Source organism: Nelusetta ayraudi, unplaced genomic scaffold (assembly GCF_046127955.1).
Source record: "Nelusetta ayraudi isolate G7.1 ecotype Tasmania unplaced genomic scaffold, CSIRO-AGI_Nayr_v1 ptg000004l, whole genome shotgun sequence".
NCBI lineage: Eukaryota > Metazoa > Chordata > Actinopteri > Tetraodontiformes > Monacanthidae > Nelusetta > Nelusetta ayraudi.
In genome coordinates, this window is record NW_027466054.1 from 10,934,246 (window position 1) to 10,955,397 (window position 21,152).

Genomic DNA, 21,152 nt, shown 5'->3' on the forward strand with positions numbered 1-21,152 from the left:
TATACAGTACATGGCACTGATGGTGACGTACGGGTAAGAGGGCAAAAAACTTAACCATTGTTGGGTTGTTAAAAAAATATGACAAACATCGTCATTTTTCCATTTTTTCCATTTTACTGATTTGGCAAAGATTTAAAAACAAATGAAAGCATTTCACAGCTTTTAAATACAAGGAGCATATTTATTAATGATAATATAAAACAGGTAATTAAACGTTTTCAAAGTCATTAGCCTACATGACATTCCTCAATACACTGACAGAGAAACAGCAATACCAGTTACTATATTAGCAATTCTCAGTATAGAAGGAAAGAGGAGGAGAAGAGAAGAGACGCTGAAGGAATCTGAAACGGTTCAGTTTGGTCACTTTGCAAGAGAAAGAGGAAAACACGGAATAATAAAGTTATAAAGAGAGACAGAACTTAAGAGACATATTAAAATTGGCACATTCATAGTACGTCGAGGTGTGCAGTCGTTAATAGGGTTGCTACACCAAGGGATACAGGGGTCGGACGTGGGGACCATGCAGTGACTTCAGGTTGTTCTTGTCATCAGTGGTTACATCCACAGCAAGAGACGGCTGCCAGGTGACAGTAAAGCACTGATAAATCCAAAGTTGAATGGTTTGTTTTTGTTTTCTAACCCCTCTCTGTCACTGAAGAGTTGTGATCCAGTGAAAAGTCTGTTCCTCTTTTAAGTAGGAAAAATGCGTTTTTCTGCCTTCCCCGTCGGCTCGCCTGCCCCCCAAGTTTAACTCAGCTGCACGTCATCACAGATCTAGAGCCGGTTCCGTATCCCAGAACGGAGGTGTAGTAGGAGTCCAGAGTCCAGCTGTGCTCTGCCCGGTAACAGTACTCGATAACACAGGAAACACAAGAGGAAGGAAAGAGGACAGCGGGCGGTGTAGTTTTGACATTCAGGCACTCTTGAGCAGCCACACTGCAACACTGTAAAAAGGTCAGAGGTCAGTCAGACGGCGTTCATGCGGCACTGGACCGGGACGTGGGGGGGGGGCGTCACCACCACACAAAAAGAACTCACATGCTCACGTGTGCAAGCATAAGAGCACCTTAAAATGCAAGCGCACGCACAGACACACACATTCAACCCGGTTCCATTTTGAAAGGGGGATTAAAAACAAGAAGGAAAGAAAGATTTCAGAGTCCAGAGTGGTTTTCATGGTCGTCTCCCGGGATCAGCAGTCTCTCGCCGAGCTGCTTCGCGGTGAACGTCACTCATGTCGCAAGTCACTTCGTACCTACGCCAGCTTCGCAACAGCGGCGTTTCAGTGACACTGACGTGGCTCCCAACTGTTTGGCCCAGTCGATGCCGCTGCGGATATAAAAAAAAACACAAAGGTTGTATTTTTTTTTCTCTCCCCTTCCCGTCTTTTCTTCGACCCTCCCTGGTTCGCGCAAGTGCAAAAAAACGTTGTCGTCGCCCTCGTCGACAATCTTTTCATCTTCTTCTTCTTCTTCCTCGTCTTCGGTCGGTGCCCCGCGCTAATGCTGCCCAACAATGTAGCTCTGGCACCACAGGCAGATTCAACGTCAGAATTCAGCAGGAAACACTCTGCTCCGGATCAGCGGCAGGTGTGAAGTGCAGTCATAAGGGCTTGTCGATCACAGTCACACCTGCGGCGACGAGAGAGAACCCAAAAAATGTTGTTACGCAATGATCAAAGAGAGCAGAGTAGCCCGACTTTTGATATCTGTCAGGACCACTGTCAGTGAAAGGAGCAACGGCAGGAGTTTAGGAATAATTATGTCGGATCAACAGCCGGAACAAAAAAAAGTTTAGTAATGCAATTAATTATTTATTTTTCAAGTTTAAAGCAAATGTAAAATAGCACTTGACAAAAGTAATGAAGCAAAATAAGGCACAGTTTTAGCTCATTATAATGGTGAAATGGAACAGACTGCAAAAAATAGGGAGCAAATGCACAGTAAGAAGAGACAGAAAGTAACAAAAGCGAATATAATTAGTTGTAATAATACAGTAATGGTAGTAGCAGAAATATTTAATTGTTGTTTTTTTTTAAACCAATCAAATATAACTTAATATATAAGTGCTTTAATATCATCTTCATTTGAGTTTGTTTGTCCCCTCAAAAAACTACAAGATTAATATGAGATTTTGCACATACCGGGTGATAATTAAGTACCAATCACATCTTCTAGGTTATTTAGAGGATCAGAAGAGCAGGAAGTTTAAGGCTACAGAGTTTTTAACCATTTTAGCAAAACTAATTCAAGATTTCATGATTTAATTTCATGATTATTTCATAAAAAGTGTGGTGATTTGTGTTTCTTAGGCCCTGTCTTGAACGAAAAAGCTCCCTCATCAGAACTAGAACCCGCGCTGGCTTGTTGGTGGGTGGTTACATCACCCTGCCGCGTTCATGCACGCTGCCTCGTCGCCTGCACACCTGCATAACTGCGGCCTGTGCTCATGCAGGTCGGCAGCAGCGTCCACTTGTCCGACACCGGATTGTAAAACTCCACGGAGGCCAGGTTGCAGCTGCCGTCGTCTCCCCCCACCACGTACAGCAAGTTGTTCACGGCGCACACTCCTGAGCGGAAGCATGGACAAAAAGAATTCAAAGGTCGGAGGTCACTTCGCAAAGCAACATCTCACAAACACGACGATGCGGGAGCTGCGGCCGAGCCCGGCCTGCGTTACCGGCGTTGCGTCGACACATGTTCATGTCGGCCACCTGTCGCCAGCTGTTGCTGCTCGGATCATAAACCTCGCAACTTTTCCTCACTAGGGGGCCGTCGTGGCCGCCTACGGCGTACAGCAGACCTTTCAGCACGCCTACGCCTGCAGCGGAAAATAAACAGATGAAGGTCAGTGTATCTTACCGCTTTAAGTGAGACAGAGGCGTAATGGGGTCTCACAGAAGAGCCGACGTTACTACGGTGGATGGATGACACACGCGCACGCACACACACCTTGCTGATGTTAAGCTATTTGTTGTCAATCGCAGCATTTTATCTCTCGCTGAACAGTCACTTACAGATGGAAAACAGCTTTTTTAAATACTATTTCTTCTTTCTGCCACTACCTCTTAATATGTGTGTTACATATTTGCTCACATGAAGGGTTTCAGGGACTTAAGGTTGACAAATTATGTAGACAGATGGTCGGGCCTTTACTATCTGTACAGTTTTCTCAATGTGCTGCTATAGGTAGCGCTCTGATATAAATGTACACAACAGAATCCAACACGTTCAGAAAGAAAATACACACACACACACACACACACACACACACACACACACACACACACACACACACACACACACACACACACACACACACACACACACACACACACACACACCTGCTCCGCTGCGCCTCGTGCCCATCTCTGCGATGTAGCTCCACGTGTTGCTCTTTGGGTTGTAGGCCTCCACTGTGCTCAGACACTGCCTGGTCGCGCCGTCGTAGCCCCCGACCGCGTACAGGATCCCTGAAGGGAACAGTGACGGGTGACAGCAGGTCATCAGCACGCATGTAAATAGATCAATGTCATTTTTTGTTCTTTATGTTTCAAAAATTACATTTTAAGGACTTTGCCATTCAAAAATCTGGTTTTCCCTTTATTTTATTGCTTGAAATGTTGCAGTCAATTCTGCAGAACACATGTGATTTATATGTGATTTTGTGTTACATTACAGTATGAAAGTGATTTTCCTTCCTCTACAGATATAAGTAAGGCTTTTTGTTTTGTTTTTTTTTGCTTTTCTAAATTTTTTTTCTTCACAAACAGCGAAGCGGGCACAGCATTCACCATTGACGACGCCCACTCCCACACTGCTTCGCCTGGTGCTCATGGGCAACACCTGGAACCATTCGTCTGTCTTAGCGTTGTACGCCTCGATTGTCGACAGGCCTGCAAATGCACGACAAAAGATGGATGAGCGGCACAGGCAACAATAGCATCATCATTGCACAATTCACTTTCCCAGTGTGTTGGAACAACAGTAGTATGTTGTTTATGAAGCCTGTTACTGAATTCCTACTAATAGCAACTAATAAAAGTAATTTTGTACTTTTCACTTCACTTCTTGGAAAATTAAAGCTAAAAACACAGTTAGTTTGTGATGCAACAAAGGGTAATGACTCCTTAGTGGTACCTCACATAGAGTTAAAAAAATATCTAAAGCACAACAAAGGATCTGTCCATTTGGAAGCTAAAATTAAGAAGCGGACTGAAGGTGACATTTAGTGTGTTTTTTGGATAATTAGCTGCTTCACTGGATTCCTGTATGGCAAATTAAAAAACAAAACCTCAATAACTGTATAATATCGGACTTTTTGGGGTTCTCATCCGGACCTGTGCTGCCGTCGAAGCCGCCCACGGCGTACAGGAGTCCGTTGAGCACAGCGGCCCCTAGTGTCGACCGGCGGTCCTGCATGCTGCTCACACTCGTCCAGCGGTCCATCATGGGATCGTAACAGTCCACCGTCCGCACGCGCAGGGAACCGTTAAAACCGCCCACTGCGTACACGTAGCCGTTCACATACACCACACCTAATGCAACCACAGGGGGAACACACACACACACACACACACACACACACACACACACACACACACACACACACACACACACACACACACACACACACACACACACACACACACACACACACACACAATATAGAAAGGGGAGCGAAATCAGTTCCAGTTGGATTCCGTTAGCATTGTGGTTAGCACACTTTGAGAGATTACAGCAGCATGCAGCATATAAAGTTGAAAATTGTACCAGCAGGGCCGGCCCAAGCCTCCATGGGGCCCTCAGCAAAATTTGATTTTGGGGCCCTCTATTTCAGCCAATATTGATTGTTGATCATTCACACACCTACAATGAGTTCAATGCAGCTCTGGCAGTGGTGTTTACATCCTATTGACGGCCTGACATGTCTTTACACATGTATGTATTGCACGTTGTAATTATGCTGTTGCTGTATCTCCAAAGGTAAAATAATCAGAAACATAAGTAATACCAATGCAAACTTAATACGAATAATTTCAATGAATGCATCATGGATCACGTCCAGGGTGCCACATATGGTTTTCAATCTCAAAGGGTAGCACATCCAGCTACAAGAGTGTCCTGGGGTTGATTTACACAACATTCCAAGTGATAAAGCACAAATTGAGGTATATCATCTAATCAGCAGCTGCACTCTGTTGAAAGTGTGTTTTTGTACAATAATATATCTTTAATCATATAGAAATCATCATTTATGCATGGAATTTTTTTTTTTTTTTTCTTTCTTTTTGAAAAAATTAGTTTTTTTTTTTATTATTGCTCTTGGGGGCCCCCTAGTGGCCTTGGGGCCCTAAGCCGTCGCTTACTTCGCTTATGCCTTGGGCCGGCTCTGTGTACCAGTCAAATATCAATTAATCAGGATTACAAAAACAAGGTGCAAATATTTACCTTGTATGCCACTTGCCAATTTTTTTTCCAGTTGTAAGGATTCTGCTGCCGGGATCAATTATGAAATCATAATTGATCCCGGCAGCAGAATCCTTACAACACACTTTATTTCACTCAATAAATATCTACGCGCCGAGTCGACACACCTCAGTGGATCTCTAATGGAGACGCCATAGACGGACAGTGATGGTTCCCCACCTGCTCTACACCTCCTGGTCGGGAGCTCGGCCACCTGGTACCACCGCTGCTCCTCAAAGTCAAAACATTCCACGCTGCGGATGGCTTTGGGTGCCTGGCCTCCAACCACAACCATCACCTGAGTGGAAGAAAACACACCACACACACACACACACACAGTAAAACAACACTGCACTTCCATGTATTAAAAATCTGTGTCGAAAATAGTGGGGACGGGGCTGCGAGCTGCAGGCTGTGAGGTTACCTTGGGGCAACAGGCCGGGGTCCTCATCCGCGTGCGAGCCGTTTTCATCAGAGCCCTCTGGTCGGCCGGCAGCAGGTGGTACTTCATGGCCTCGATCAGGTAGTCTTTACACGCACTGCTGTTCTTGATCAGCGACTCCTCCTCCACCCGCTGCCAACCCAGACAGGAAGTGAGAAGACTCGTTAACTTGACGCACAGCGCCCACTCTTAAAAAAAGGCACAGTTTGACTGTACTATTAATCCATATGTGAATGTCAGGCTTTGATATTTGATATTTTTTGTCTGACATTATTTCACCTAATCATCAACTTATTTTTTTATTTTAATGATGACAGATGTGGAAACCTTTATTAAAGTGGGAATAATAAAAAATAAAATACATGGGACAAAACCCCCTCTGTCCATCTGGTGAAAGTAATCCAAGCTAACTAGAAATTTAACTAAAACTAAAAGAAACATGTAACAAGTTTGAAATAAATAATTCAAATCCATTCACATTTCGGTGAAAGCACATGTTGGATAACACACACACACACACACACACACACACACACACACACACACACACACACACACACACACACACACACACTCTTGTACACGCACATCTCCCTCCTTTTAACGAATCCCATGAGAAGGAGACCAACGCATTGACATACATATTTTCCTCCTGAGGAAATTGAATGTGCAGCAACGTGATGCGTGCTCGCAGACAGAGTCTATTTATCTATCTGGGTGTCGACACAAAAAAACCCTGACGCTTGAGCAACTGTGACGGCTGCTCTGCAGCTGAAACACATTTTTTTTATTAGCCTGGTTGGAGTTTGAGCTGGGATTAGCACAGATCTCGTCTAGGTCAGAGGGTCTGGGCCGCTAAATTAGCAGAAGGTCCTGAAAGCAGAGTTGAGTAGCGTTTGGTAGTACAGTATTGTAGCTGACAGGGACAAAAAGGCCTGATGGGAATTATTAAAAATAAAAGTAGTTAAAATACATCAAGTATTTACAGTCAGTCTTTTATGTCCTGTCCTGGTTACCGTAGAAAGTGTTTTGGTGTTGTGAACTATGTTCTCACGTTACAGAGCTTCTAAGCTTATTCTCGGAAATTTCAAGTCTTATTTACACCAAAGACAAGGCAAAGCAAAGTTAAATACTTAAATCTGCATCCACACCCAGGATTAATGCATCTCAAGTGTCCCTGTGTTCATCCCGAGCAGACGTTGTGATGCACTGAAGATTTTCTCCACTTTATCGACAGTCAAGACCTTTTTTTTGCTACTTTTATCTGTGCATCTATTTCACATCAGTGCATGTTTATTTGTTATACTTTGGAAAAAATTGGACCGCATGTACGAACATAGATCTCGGCCAAGCGTGCCAATGTTTAAACCCTGCGCAGGTTTCACCACTTTGAAATCAAGTTCAACGGCTGCGTTTGATGATGATCCCAAACCCGCAGTCTGCTAAACTGGCAGCGCCAGCGACCAGCTGAGGAACGCACCGCAATAAATGCATCAGCTCTGAAAAGGAGAGCGTGTGTGCCACCGTGTTTTAAACCTATTACATGCAGGCGGCATTAGCTGTATGGCTGACATGTCGCTCAAATTGAAAAACTGACAGATGGGGTCAGAAACTCACTACGGCAGCGCAGGCATGGGAAAACTATGGTCCGGGGGCCATATATGGCCCGTAAAGTTTGTTAATCCGGCCCGCCACACTTGAAGAAATTATAGTAATAGTAAGTCAGTAATAAAAAAGCTGCATTTCATAATTCAGTGTTTTAAGAGTCTTTTCAATAAAGAGCTAAATAATGTGAGGCTTCAAAGCCACATTTTGTTGGAACTTCCAATGATATATTTTTTCCATCCAATGAGGTGGGTCACCAAAACACTCCATCCATCTGCTGCTGCTGCTTCGGCCCCTCTGGCAAATTTTAGAACCCAGTGTGGCCCCACCAGTCAAAAAGTTGGCCCAGCCCAGGTGTAGCGTGTGACGCTCGTACCTGCACCAGGTACTCCCTGGTGAGCAGCGGCAGGCGAACGTGTTCCATCAGGTGGGCCAGGTGTTCCTGTCGGACGTCTTTGTCGTGGTTCACCCAGGCGATCACCGCCTCAAACACCTGCAAAGTCGAGGGAAACACACCGAGTTCAGATGCGGCCGTCTCCTCATGAAAGCAGTGGTGCAGGATGAGCCGATGTACCTTCTCCTCGGTGGGGATGGTGAGCTTGTCGCTGGCGATCAGGCTGGACACCTGCTCCATGCCCAGGTTGAGGAACTCCTCGCTCCCGACCACCTCCGTGAAGTGTTGCTCTGAGAGCGCACACAGCGGTTCCGTTTGGTCAACACGCTCTAATTTTTTCTTTCTGACTTACTTGCACGCGTGGGGGGGAAAAAACGGACCTGCGAAGCTGTTGGCCTGCGTGAGGAGCTGCGAGCAGGCGTGCAGGTCAGCGAAGGCTCGTATTCCCAGGCAGTTGGACGGATGGAGCTGAGCGCTCAGGAACTCGCAGCAGGCTTTTTTCACCTCGTTCAGCTGGAGCAAGCCCGCGGCGGGCAGCAGCGCCTGTCACACACAAACGCACATTCATGAGGCGATCGCTGCGAGAAGCCCACGGCCGAAAACTAAATGATGAAATTGCGGAGACCAACAAAAACCTCCTAAACCATCCTAAAAACGTTGTCTGCCCGTTGGTTAAAATCGTAGACACAGACACACACAGAATATCCTGAGTTAAGTGCCAGTTGTTCAAATGGGTGAAATTACGGGGGAGGCAGGAACAGTTGGAATCAACAGGAAACCAAATAAGATGCATAATAAGTTGACGTGTGCGCTATCATGTCGAGAGTATTTTATTTATATCAATGACATTCATGTTACAATAGAGAATCTTTTTTTAACATTTTGAATTAGGATTTGCTATTTTAAAGTTGTATGCTGAAATTGACAAAATGCTCCTTAAAAAACAAAACAAAAATTTGATTATTGCTGCCACGCTAAGAGGAACATTAGCTGTGTTTCCATTACCCCTAGAGTTGCGCAAAAACTAAATATCGCAATAAAAAAAAAATGGCAATGGAAACGCCTAAACTGTGAAAAACCTCTCAAATATTGATGAAAAGTGTTTTTGCGCTCTCATGAGGTGGTTTTCCAGACGTATCGACATAGAAGTAAAACAAAAATCGTAAAAGTGTCATGGAAACACTTTTTCGCATTAAAACGTCACCGGACATGACGTACGGGGCCATGTGACCAGTTCACTTCAAGTGAAAATGGCGAGTTATGTTAGGATGGAGGAGGAGACAGAATATTTTTTACCAGTAATGAAAGGTAAACAAACAAAAGCAAACGTAAATCTCGCGGGACGAGATTTTACAAGAATTACGGCTCATGCGCTTCCCACCACTCAATGGAAACACCTGCAAATCGCAATTGTGCTTTGTCCAAATTTTAGAAATATCGCTTTTATTTTGCGAAAGACTGTCACGGAAACGCAGCTTGCTCTGTGTGCATGGGTGTATGTGTGCCATTGCGTCTGTGCTTACCTGTACGTTTTCCTCTGTGACCTGGATCTCCGCTGTGTAAATGTAGTCCACCAGCAGGCCCAGCGTCCAGCCGTCCATCTCCTTGATCCGCACTCTCTTCGCCCTGCTCTCCGCCATCTCGCCTGTCGGTGCGCCGGCGTCAGGTGAAAAAAAACTCAGGCAACACACAACACACAGTGCTGAAAACACAAAAGACGCACTCACCTGTGAACATGGCGTGGAAATAGGGACTCCCCGCAGCCAGCACCACCCGGTGAGCGGCGATCTCCACGTCCTCCGCCACTATAGTCACGTCGCACAGCAGGCTCTGGCTGCGTGGGGGGCAACAGGTAGAGTTTAATGCTGAGGGCTACACCATGCTGAAGGGCACGAAGGTGGAGGAGACGACATCACCTGCGCAGCTCGTTCATGACTTTGAAGGCCTTCCTCATGTGCCGAGGATTGAGTGTGACGGGACCCTGCCGCTCCACGCCGTCTTCCTTGTCCAGAGTGTGTGGACAGTGCCTGGTGCACCTGAGATGGACAGGATGGTGGAGACATGCTTCAATTTAATGCTATTTAATGCTTCATTCTTTTGAGCAGTATTTAGAGACGGAGATAGTGTTGGTTTAAATGCACAACTTTTGTTATTTATCATTTATTAAAGCCACTTTTAGATTTTTTTTTTTTCCATCTTCAGACGAGCAGCCTGATTTATATTGAGTGATTTATAATACAAAACTCTTTAGGTCTCCAGAAAACAGCTTATTTAATTAACCTTCAGTTCAATGGCAGAATACAGGTACGCATTAGCATGGGAACCTTTAAGTTTCATTGTACTCATCTGGTATTTTAGATTTAGATTAGTAGGTTTGAAGTACATACAAAATATATAATGTCCCCTTTTAAAAATTTAAAAATCATCTGATGTGATCCTGCCCCTAGATGTGTCACCTACATGTTGAACATGTCAAGTAAACACATGTATTTAAGACAAGTACTTATATTTGAACCTAATAAAGTTGCGTTACAGCAAAACAACACACAAGAAGTGACAGAACTAAACACAGACTACAGATATTGCTGCAATTGACTTTTTCATATTCACCTCTGGAGGTTTCTAACCATGCAGTTTTGTCTTGACGCTTAGTGCTGTTTTGCTTCTGCCAAATATGGAACAGATTCTATGCCATTTACAGAAAAAAAAAGAAACAGTAAACAGCCTGCTGTATTACTCAGTGTCACCGTCACCAGTATACCTTTGGCTTGGTATTTCTGTCAGCGCTATACATGACTCCCATCCTTAGAGAGGCAAAAACATCACTTAACGTAGCACAACACTTCAGATGTGCCCTCAGGAGTATCACCACAACACTGCAACAGCAGTCGCGGGGAAAAGACAAAGAATAAAGCAAGGAAAGGCCATACAATAGGAAACAAATTGACTGGGATTTCAATGCTGTGTTCCTTGGAAACTAAAAATAACCTAACTATATGAATGACCTCTTTTGTCATCATCTTTGAAATCTCTTTTGACAATATTTCACTGCAGGGTGATTCTAGAATCATCCGTTTCAAGATTATATTAAGAGTTCTCTGTTCTTCCCGAGTCCCGTTTCAATCCAGCAGTTTCCACACAGGGGTTAGCTCCCTCAGACTGGTCACATGACAAGAAGCCTGCAAGTTTGAGGGGAGAACTTGATGAACCTTGACATGTCATCACCTTCACAGTTTTACATACACTTTGCCCTATAGATTCTTGAGTATTGACTGTCTTGAATTACTTTGGAAATTTGAACTGTTTGGATTCAATAAATGCTTCCAAAAATAAATGCAAAAGAGGCATTAAGCTTTGGGGATCCCCCCCTCTAATTACCAAAGCATCTGGATCAATTTTCTTATTACAAGAGTCCTAAACCAGAAACAGCGTAGAAAGGCACAACTCCCTAAAAAACTGAGGTGAAATGGCTTTTGATGATCGAATGTGGGTCATTCTATTTATTTACCTATTGTGTGTGTGCTTGTGTGTGTGTGTGTGTGTGTGTGTGTGTGTGTGTGTGTGTTTGTTTGTTTGTTTGTTTACGTGCGTGTTTGGGGTGGGGGGGTGGGGCATCAACATGAGCTACATCCAACACCGGCAATTAAAACACACTTCGACAGACAAGCGAGCATCACGTGGCCCTTGTTTTCTCTCACACGCACACACACACACACACACACACACACACACACACACACACACACACACACACGGCTAACACAGCCGTTAACGCGCACATATCGTGGGACGCATCTGCTGTGAACGAAGCACCTGAACGAATCAAAACATGACGGCGCGCACCCCCCCCGGTGTGCTGCTGCTGCTGCTGCTGCTACCGCGGCGGCTGCTACTGCTGCTGACAGCCCGGGATCAACTCACTGATCCCCGGCCAGTCAGTGAGCCACACCGGCTGGCTGTCTCTGTCAATGCGGCACCATCAGTCAAGCAGCCACCGGGAAAACGCCAACACACACACACACACACACACACACACACACACACACACACACACACACACACACACACACACACACACACACACACACTCACAGCGGATGGCTGTCCATGGTTCCGGTGTTGTTCAGAGGCTGAAAACTTGGCCCAGCGGCATGCACCATTCCATATCCACGCTTTGTCGTCTTTTGTTGTCCTTATGAACGGCTCTCAAACTAAACTGGGTCGTGATTCCTGGCGACCATCCGTCCAGAGGAGGCGCTGAGACGGGCTGACGGCAGCCCCGCCGGCAGCGCTGGCTCGCTTCATGTAAATACACACACACAGCCGGGACTGCGGTGACACCCGTACAGACAGACACGTTGAGAGGAGCAGCCCCGGCTGTTGTGTTACCCCTGCGGACCGCTGCGCGTGTGTATGTGTGTCCGCCCCAGACAACAGCACACCGCGGCGAGGAGGGAGCTTGGTGAAGGCTGTCGAGGCTCTCGCTCTTCCCTTTCTGGGGTGGTACGTGGTCGCGGAGCGGACGGACGAGGCAACCTGTTATTTTCCCAATCGCTGATTAAAACGCACAAACAAGGACATGACGGCAAAGACGGTCCTCCGAGCGGCCAAGGCGTCCCTTAAGACCGCGCTGTCTCCCTCTAGCGGTGGAAGACTGACAGCTTCAGCAGTTCAGGCACGACTGCCACGCTCGGCGCAGCTAATTGGAAACGTGTTGTTTTTGCTGCTCGCGTCCAACAGCAGGTTGTTCAGTTTAAAAACACAAAATTGAGGAGGGAGCTAAATGGGAGGATGGAATCACGTGATGGCATTCGAATTAAATGGGCCATTAAGTCCCGTATATGTTTAGATTTAAAGGTTCCGTAAGTAGAATTGAACACTGAAAGTACAATCAGGGGTTTATCGTCATTCTTGCAGGGACAATGAGGAACGACTTAGTTGCATCTCTTTCAATAGTGTTGTGAAATCAGCTTGCAATGAATAGACAAATCTATAAACCAGTATGTTTGGTGCATGGGAGATTATTTCGGTGAGCATTTATTGAGGGAGTTTTCCTAAACTGACTGCCAGTAGATAGAAACATTTTCAGATCTTTATTTTTCAGCTCTGTCTGTGGTGGAGCAGATTGATAGAATAAAATATCCCCAACAATATAGGTCACCTGCTTACAGCTCCCTAAATGTAAAGATTTAACTCCCTGTAAAAAAAAATCATAGTTCGTTAAAGCTTCCACCTGTTTGGAGGAAGAGCATGATAATAGTCCGGCAGAATTAATATCTTTTCTCATTTCCCCCGATTGCAGAAGAGATACATAGTACCTTGAAATGTAACTAGGAACCTTGAAAATGAATTTCAGAAAAACTATTATTTTTCTGTTCTCTCAAGAACAATTCAAGGGATTTAGATTTAATAAAATGAAAATCAACTGTAATAGATTGCTGCAGTCCAGGTTCATCAATCAATAACTTTGACAAAATTCATCAAAACAATAATATATGCAAATTGAGGGCATATATCTTAAAATTACATAACTAAATAATAATCTCCTAATCAAGTTTTCATAGATATCTTGAGAATGCCATAGATTTTGCATAAAATATTCCTGCCCTTCCAGAGCATATGTGATATATCATTAGTCAGCAATAAGTACACAAGACTTATTAGTTGAGTATCAGAATGCATTAGGCAATACTCTGAAATAATGTGAGGAAAACTCACTCTTTGCATAGTCGGCAATCTTTCCATCACTACAGACCCATTCAGCACAAATCTTTGTCCCAAAAGCCCATCTGTGGAGATTTGTGGTCACACTGTCACTGGACAGGCAATAACTGTGAAAGCAGGGAACAAGTCTGTTGGGGTGTGAAGACAGTGAATACATTAGACAACAGGCTGTCAGGGCGCTCAGTGATTCAGATGAAGTCATTTTTCTCTGTCATGATTTGAAAACTAAGCTAACAGCATGTCTTTCTCTCCTACAAAAGCACTTATTATTATTATTATTATCATTATTATTAATAATAATAATGGTTTTGTGGTCAAAAAATACAAAATTGATTCAGTGCATACACCAACACTACCAGTCCACAATCACTTTTCTTTCTATCCACTTTGGGTAGCTCCAAACTTTTAAGATATGTACTTAGTCAAAGAAATACACCTTATTTTTCAATCATAGCTTTTTTAAACAACTGCTTCATTATTTGTAATATAGGACAAGGTTGGATCCTCCTGTGTTTGAACACTACATTTTTCCTAAATGTTTGGCACTTATCAAGTGACACAATGTCTCCAAGTACAAAGTCAGACAATATTGATAACAGTATTGAATAAAAAGCTCTGCCCATGACAGTTTTCCGCTGTCCTGACTGGCTCAACCCTGTTCTCCATTACTAGTGAACCAAATGTGTACATAAGAGGTAAAATGTCCCTTGGGCTCTATAATAACTGAGACAAAAGTCCACATCCAAAATACAAAATTGATTTTAATGATGTATTATAAAGAGGAATGGCAGAGGCAATTTAACACAAATAATTAATATTTACAGCAGGAAAAAAAAGTATTTAACTGAATAAACTATGTGATGGTGAACTTATGTCCCACAAATATTCGCTCAGTTTCCTCTTCACATCACATTAAGCCTGTATGACTTATGTGGATGATGATGGTGATGATAAATGCAGCCATGCGTTTCCCGTTCTTCTGCCTCCTTCTGGCTCCAACTAACTTGCACATCTGACCACAACATCATGTCCGTTTAACAGGAGGTTGATGCTAATTTGGTTTTAAAGGGGCTGGTGGCAAACTTGCAGACGCTTGCTCGAGAAAAGCCAGTGGTCCGGGAGGGGGAAGGTCAGAGGGTTTACGGTGTTGGCCGCTCACATCCTCCAGCACTTGTTGCCAGTGGTGCAGTTTAGTTAGGTGTTTCTGTACCAGCAATTCTTTTCTCTGGAGCTCATTGCGCAACTCTGACACATCCTGAAGAAGGAAAAAAAAAGAAAGAGGGTGAGTAAAGGCACATTACAATGGTAACAATATAATGTGTTGTAACTTTATTTTTCATAAATGAAAAAAGTGTATCTTTAACTCCCTTTCAAGCTAGCTTCAGAAGGTTGCGTACTCAACATTCTTTTCCTTTGTGGAAGGTTCAGAAAAGCACCAGTTACAGAGTTACAGGGTAAAACTGAGTGTTATTGTGGGAGGTTGTAAACAGGTGGCTAAATATACAGTTTTCTACGGATCCTCAGAGTTGAGAGAGAATAACAAAGTTGTTTAGACAACAAGTCAACGACAGAGCTCCATGGTTTCAAATTTTGTAAGTGCGTCCACAGAGAACTCTGGGTTTATACAATGGAAAGTGATGGTCACTTCAAAACTGTCTACATGAGTAAGAAGTTGCAAGTGGGTGGAATACATTACCTCTTTGACCACCTGTTCTGGTTTTTGCACAGATAACTGAAGCCTTTTCTGTAAGAAGAAGCACTCTGTCTGTCGGGCTACATCAAGGAATCTTTGTATGCACTGGTCGACACCTGCAATGAAGTGAACAACATAAACAAGATTACGGTATGACTACACTCAAAGAGAACCAAAACAAAGTATAATTTGTTTTCCCCACCAGTTCTGATCTCCTCCTGGTCGGTTCCATTCACGTAGTCTTGGCTCACCAGGGACGCAAAACATGCCTTAGAGTAAAAAGGTTGAAATATGTTGTTATTGTCTAATGCTCGTTTTGAAACGGCTCCATCATGAACAAAACTTAATCAAAGTTGTCGGGATTACACAAACGCTTAAAAGGCTTAGCTTAAACGCTCGTAAAAGTTGTGCACCCCTTAAAATAAACTAAATAGTTCATTGTGTTAGCGCTTAGCACAAAGTGCTAACGCGAAGAGCTACTGATCCTTAGCACCCAACCTCGAAAGACGCCTCCAGCTCGTCCACCAGAGTGTTTCCTCCTGGGGCTCTGGTTGCTGGACCAGGGAAGCCCGGCTGTCCTGGACCACCGGGACCACCGACAGGATGCGTACCGGACGGCTGCTGACCAGAGAACATCCCACTCATGGACGACGCCATCTTGATCAGTTGTTTTTGCCGCAGTCGTCAAGCGTTGATTTATGCGACTGCGTCTTCAGGTCTGCGCAGAGACGCACTGTTGTAATCGCACGTCGGCTTTATCGTCGACATAGAAGCGCAAATTGGTTTAACATGTATGAAGCGGATTTGATTGGCCAGACATCAACAGTCTCTTTAACTTCACACGAGTTTACACACAGAGTCTGGGCATCATCATGAAGCTTTTTTTTAGCAGCTAGCTCAAAATTAGCATTAAGCTGCATGCAAAAAATATGTTCTCAACATTATTTTTTTTTCTCAATGTAGCTTCTTCTCGCTGATAGGATAAGCCCGATTAAAAAAATAAATAAATACGGTCACACCGGAAGTAATCATACTAGTTGTGCAGGTCATCCTTTAAAGTTTGTAGCCACATTTTCATTGCACATTCGCAAGTAGTAATGGTCGAAGTGCAAAGAAAATATTTCGGTCTAACTTTAAACATATAAGTACTTTAGGCAAGTTGCAGAAATTGAAGAATTTGCAAGAAAATGCCATGTTTTAGGGCAATAACAGAACAAGTTTTGCTATTTAATTGTTGTTGAACACATTATGATGGCATACTTTTCCACTTTCTCCAAAGTTACTTGTGTCAGTCTTCGGTTGAAAAAAAATACCCTTCAGTGTCTTTAAAATAGTATGAAAAATCTTTATTATATATAATGAAATCTCATTATTTAATTAAATGAATAAATTATGTGACCAATAAAGTAAAAAAAGATGGCAACATAGTGATTGATATGAAATCTACTTTATCGGGGGTGAGGGGGATTTTGTGGTAAAGTTTCATGACATTTTTTGCTACGCAGCTGCTGACGGCTCTTTTGTGTAACTTTGTCCAGTGCGATAGTGTCTCAGTCAGTTAGCCATTGTGTGCGAGTCCTGCGGCAAACTCCACCAGAGTACGCGTTGGTCTTCCTGACATGCCTTTTCTTAGGTATGGAACTTCATCCTTGTTACTCATTACACCAGCAATATCGAGATGAGCCCAATGAGGAGAGGTGACAAACTCCCTCAGAAATGCAGCTGCTGTACATGCACCACCAGACCTAGAGAGATTGTGCCCAAATAAACAAATACACACAAAAAGACAACACACAAATTAGGGAAATTAATGAAAACACAACCTGTATAGAACACATGGTTGGTTTTGGCCTAATATGCACTTTTTGGTCTAAAAAACAAAAGCAAAACTCTGCTAAGTGTACTGACTGTAACCTAAATTATCTTGGTTGGACCCCAACTCTTGTTATAAAACACAGCACAAAAAATCTTGGTTACAAATTCAATAACACAATATACACAAAAACAATTTAGGCTTAAATTAAAACAACAACAGTTTAATACATTATTTTAGTCAATGTTAAAGAAACATTTTTTCTTATGTCAAAAGACATAAGAGTATTTTCAGTGGCTATATTACAGTGTCACTATCACAGTTTATTTAGTATTGTAATAAGACAATAATCAACTGTATCTGTAAGTAGATAAAGTCTACAGTAGCAAGTCAAATTTTCTGCATCTTGGAAGTTTTGATATGTAGATTCAGAAATGCTCTGTGTTAACAAATGGTGTCTCTGCTTCTTGTACCACCCTGTAGTCTGAGGCTTGGGTCCTCCAATTTTCTCAAGTTACGTACCTGCTGTACTTGCCGATGTTGTTGAGGTCGGCCAGCTGGCTGTCAGTCACCTGTTTGGTATAGTGCTGGAACAGAGGCATCCGCCACACTCTGTCACCTGTCACAACACTGGCCTACACGACACACGACACAGGCGCACACACACAGGGACAGCGTTAGTCAGCTGAAGGGCTGACACGCTGAGACATTGTGACAGCACATAAAAAAAACCTTATGCAGCTGCTCCCACAGCCAGTCAGAGTTGGTAAAAATGCCAGTTGCCGCCGAGCCAAGAGCCACATCCATTGCACCTTGGAGACAGAATGAAAGATATTTTTTTTTTATTAGACATGGTGTCTATATATATGTACGTATATATATATATATGTATATATATATATGTTTATATATATATGTGTGTGTGTGTATATATATATGTATATATATATATATATATATATATATACATATATATATATATATATATATATATATATATATATATATATATAAAGTATGATCAAGCTGACTTATGATGACATTCCTTATTTAGGAAAAAGACTAAAGCTTTGGGTAACTCACTAATTCATTAACTTTAAACCTGAGTCATAAACTGGAATTAAACCTATTGAAATCTATTTAAGGATCAGTGTGTCAATGTTGGTCTTATGTTCCTTTCTGTTGCACAATAATCAGAACACTGAGACCAAAGTCATATTTTGACAGGTTATTCTCAGATGGCATTTGCTTTCTAAATAGCTGGTTTGTACAGAAGGTGAGCATTCATCACATACCAAATGAGCAACTATATGTTAAACTGTAGCAAACAGAAGGCAAACAAAGGGCAAAGAAGCCTCACACAGTCAATAGTTGTAAAATCCCACCTGTTAGTGTAGCAACGTTGACAATGGCTCTGGGATTGAAGGTGTGTCCATAACACAGTGCGTCAGCAAGGACGAGTCGGCCCTCTGCATCCGTGTTGTCAACCTGCAAACAAGAGTCCCAGAAACCTGTCTATGGCAGCAGTGTAGCAATTTAAACACCTTAGTGTGTCCACCTACCTGGATGGTTTTTCCATTTTTGGCTGTGACAACATCACCTGGTTTTGTAGCTTTTCCACTAGGCATGTTCTCACATAGCGGAGCCAGACCTAAAAAGATCAATAAGTTGAGGGATTAAAAGTCAGGAAGACGTCACCAGTCACTAAAACCTATCCATTTGTAATCAGTGGTAATGTTGGACAATCTATATTGTGAAACTTTACCGATAATATTGACTGGCAGCCTGAGTGCAGCTGCTGTGACAATGGCCGAACACACGGTGGCGGCACCTCCCATATCGGCTCTCATTGCATCCATCGAGGGGGACGGCTTAAGCGAAATACCACCACTGCCAGGAAACAGAGGTAGCAGTGAAGTGAACAGTGAAGTGAACTTCATGAAGTCTGTGAGCCTCAGTACGTGTTTGGAATTTGGCTTACGTATCAAAGGTAATGCCCTTTCCCACTAGGACCAGCGGGGCCTGCTTTCTGTCTGGAGCACCATTGTAGCGGAGTTCCAGGAAGACCGGGGGCTCGTCAGAACCTTTAGACACACTGAGAAACGCTCCCATCTGCTGCTCCTCAATCCAAGATTGAGGTCTACACAATAACAAAAACAAAAAGTATTTGTTTGATTCCTAGACAGCCAAAAAAATAACAGCTAACAAATTTTGAAATTATTATGAACAGTTAAGATTGAAATATTAACTACTTTTCAGAAAAACTGAAGCCAAAACGTAAAAACACCATAGCTGTTGAGCTGCTGCTAAGTACTTTGCATCTTCAGTGTTAAGATGTTAACAATGCAGTGCCGTAAAGTAAAACTTGTGGTAAGCTGCAAAGTAATGTTGAATTAAGTACAAACCTCTTTTCGACTGCAACAAATTCTGCATGGGGAGCCAGTTTCTCCTCAATGGTGTTGGCGAATGCTGTTGGAGTGATGTGATTGGCTGGAGCTTCCATGAGAAAACGCGCCAAGTTTTGACCTTCTCCGTAAAGAACTCCCCTCTCCCAGCCAGCAGTGTCCGCGCTACGAACACACACAGACATATTTAATATGATGACTGAGTGCTGGAACTTGCATGTGTCACAAACACCAGTTTGGTGGTCGAGTTGTGTGTACCTTCCATGCAGCTGAGTGGTTACTTTGGTTTTCTTCTTGGATTTAAGTTGATCATAATGAAACAAACCCAACATAGCACCTTCTGCCGCAGACTGGGCGTCCCCGCACGCATCCACCTCCACGTGCTTTACTTCCAGGTCCTGAAGTAAGCGACATCCAGCTGAAGACATACACACATTTTTTTTATTATTATTTTTTTTAATAAGGGACAAGAACTCCGCACATTCCATCCATGAAGTCAGCAATAATCTCAACTGAGTCTAATGTCCTACCTGAGACAGCCTGTCTGACGCTCTCCTTACTTATGTCCCAGTTTTCTGCTCCGCACACGCCAGCATTGTTCTTGCCAAGTCCGACCACTGCTATGCAGGGAAAGTCCTGGAAGAGACATGAAGAGGGTTTAAAGAATGTGATTTTACCACAAAATATACATAATGTCATATGGTCACATCTGGCTACCTTGTGAATTCCATAAAAAATTCTGCTTTTGCCTTTCTTCAGCGCTGGCCCAGAACTGGAGAAGACAAAACAAAAATCAGTTTGTTACCAACCTGTCTTACACATCAGTCTTAGTCAGTCAGTCTCAGTCTGTTAATCAGACTATGTAAGTATTAAGTATGGGAAGAGGACGAGGCTCCAAAGACAATTGAATATCTGATCTAAAAACAAGTGATAAGTCACTGCACTTCAAAAACAGAACTTATGTTGTTTTTCAGTTATTCATTACTTTGTTTTGTGTTTACTTACTGCATTATGAAATTGCAGTGGCAATACCACGAAGCTATCCGTTCTTTAGTCAATGCCACAAACTAGGCACCTTGACAACATACATAGAAATAACGAAGACTTACATTTTGAGCAGTTCAGACAGCTTGCCAGACAGAGTTTGATCGAATCGTGCAGCTGCCTCTGACAATTGAACATTGCCCTCCTCCTCAAACACCCCCAGAACCAGTCCCTGCATGTATGGAGTTAGCAAGGCATGGGAAAACAGACAAACGTTTTTTAAAGGACAGATTTCCCAGACAGTATGCAGTAAATACGGTAGTTTGGTCTGTTAGCTTTAACATGCTAACGCTAGCCACGTACTTTTCTGTCGTTCAGGCGAGTCTGCGACGCGGAAAATGACCTGCGGTTGTTGGCACGAACCGCCGTCTGCGTAGCCCTCCTCAGAAGAAGCATTGTCATCTGTTCTGCATGCACACTGTTCAATAAATACCTCACGGAATCTACTCAAGAGTTTTGGAGGTCGCTTATGCATGTGCAAAAACAGAGCAGCGCAACCTGACAGAGTCGCCTGATTTTGACGTCATTGGCTGAAATCACATCGGCAATGTGTCGCCATCA

General features: G+C 43.3%; 3 protein-coding genes across 3 annotated transcripts; all 3 read right to left on the reverse strand.

Annotated features, from left to right (window-relative positions):
• Positions 1–3: 3 nt before the first annotated feature.
• klhl2 (kelch-like family member 2) lies at positions 4–12,532 on the reverse strand. The gene is made up of 15 exons (XM_076034514.1): positions 12,005–12,532; positions 9,829–9,948; positions 9,640–9,746; positions 9,436–9,557; positions 8,293–8,455; positions 8,093–8,202; positions 7,895–8,011; positions 5,896–6,045; positions 5,652–5,769; positions 4,343–4,540; positions 3,797–3,898; positions 3,347–3,475; positions 2,683–2,823; positions 2,429–2,572; positions 4–1,634 (listed from the first exon to the last, which is right to left on the reverse strand). Exons 1-15 carry the CDS (start codon positions 12,070–12,072, stop codon positions 1,606–1,608), a joined length of 1,818 nt encoding a protein of 605 aa, XP_075890629.1. The 5' UTR covers positions 12,073–12,532; the 3' UTR covers positions 4–1,605.
• A 1,845-nt stretch (positions 12,533–14,377) lies between these two features.
• On the reverse strand, positions 14,378–16,211 carry med28 (mediator complex subunit 28). Its single transcript, XM_076034526.1, has 4 exons — positions 15,828–16,211; positions 15,532–15,598; positions 15,333–15,445; positions 14,378–14,891 (listed from the first exon to the last, which is right to left on the reverse strand). The coding sequence occupies exons 1-4, from the start codon at positions 15,984–15,986 to the stop codon at positions 14,688–14,690; spliced, it is 543 nt and encodes a 180-aa protein (XP_075890641.1). The 5' UTR covers positions 15,987–16,211; the 3' UTR covers positions 14,378–14,687.
• A 449-nt stretch (positions 16,212–16,660) lies between these two features.
• lap3 (leucine aminopeptidase 3) lies at positions 16,661–21,106 on the reverse strand. The gene is made up of 13 exons (XM_076034539.1): positions 20,895–21,106; positions 20,657–20,763; positions 20,265–20,319; positions 20,078–20,183; positions 19,806–19,965; positions 19,548–19,712; positions 19,124–19,282; positions 18,908–19,032; positions 18,705–18,793; positions 18,528–18,630; positions 17,875–17,954; positions 17,665–17,777; positions 16,661–17,074 (listed from the first exon to the last, which is right to left on the reverse strand). The coding sequence occupies exons 1-13, from the start codon at positions 20,991–20,993 to the stop codon at positions 16,888–16,890; spliced, it is 1,548 nt and encodes a 515-aa protein (XP_075890654.1). The 5' UTR covers positions 20,994–21,106; the 3' UTR covers positions 16,661–16,887.
• Between the last annotated feature and the right edge of the window lie 46 nt (positions 21,107–21,152).

What these genes read in the sequence shown, in the direction of transcription:
- lap3 (XM_076034539.1), bottom strand. Translation starts at nt 20,993, where the DNA reads ATGACAATGCTTCTTCTGAGGAGGGCTACGCAGACGGCGGTTCGTGCC. An exon ending in CTGTCTGAACTGCTCAAAAT is followed by an intron (nt 20,320 to 20,656) that starts GTAAGTCTTCGT and finishes TGTCTTCTCCAG; the next exon opens with TTCTGGGCCAGCGCTGAAGA. An exon ending in GCTGCCAGTCAATATTATCG is followed by an intron (nt 18,794 to 18,907) that starts GTAAAGTTTCAC and finishes TGATCTTTTTAG; the next exon opens with GTCTGGCTCCGCTATGTGAG.
- med28 (XM_076034526.1), bottom strand. Translation starts at nt 15,986, where the DNA reads ATGGCGTCGTCCATGAGTGGGATGTTCTCTGGTCAGCAGCCGTCCGGT. An exon ending in AGCTGGAGGCGTCTTTCGAG is followed by an intron (nt 15,599 to 15,827) that starts GTTGGGTGCTAA and finishes TTTTACTCTAAG; the next exon opens with GCATGTTTTGCGTCCCTGGT. An exon ending in CCAGGAGGAGATCAGAACTG is followed by an intron (nt 15,446 to 15,531) that starts GTGGGGAAAACA and finishes ACTTCATTGCAG; the next exon opens with GTGTCGACCAGTGCATACAA.
- klhl2 (XM_076034514.1), bottom strand. Translation starts at nt 12,072, where the DNA reads ATGGTGCATGCCGCTGGGCCAAGTTTTCAGCCTCTGAACAACACCGGA. An exon ending in GCAGGCCAACAGCTTCGCAG is followed by an intron (nt 8,203 to 8,292) that starts GTCCGTTTTTTC and finishes GTGCGCTCTCAG; the next exon opens with AGCAACACTTCACGGAGGTG. An exon ending in CACGAGGCGCAGCGGAGCAG is followed by an intron (nt 2,824 to 3,346) that starts GTGTGTGTGTGT and finishes TTTCCGCTGCAG; the next exon opens with GCGTAGGCGTGCTGAAAGGT.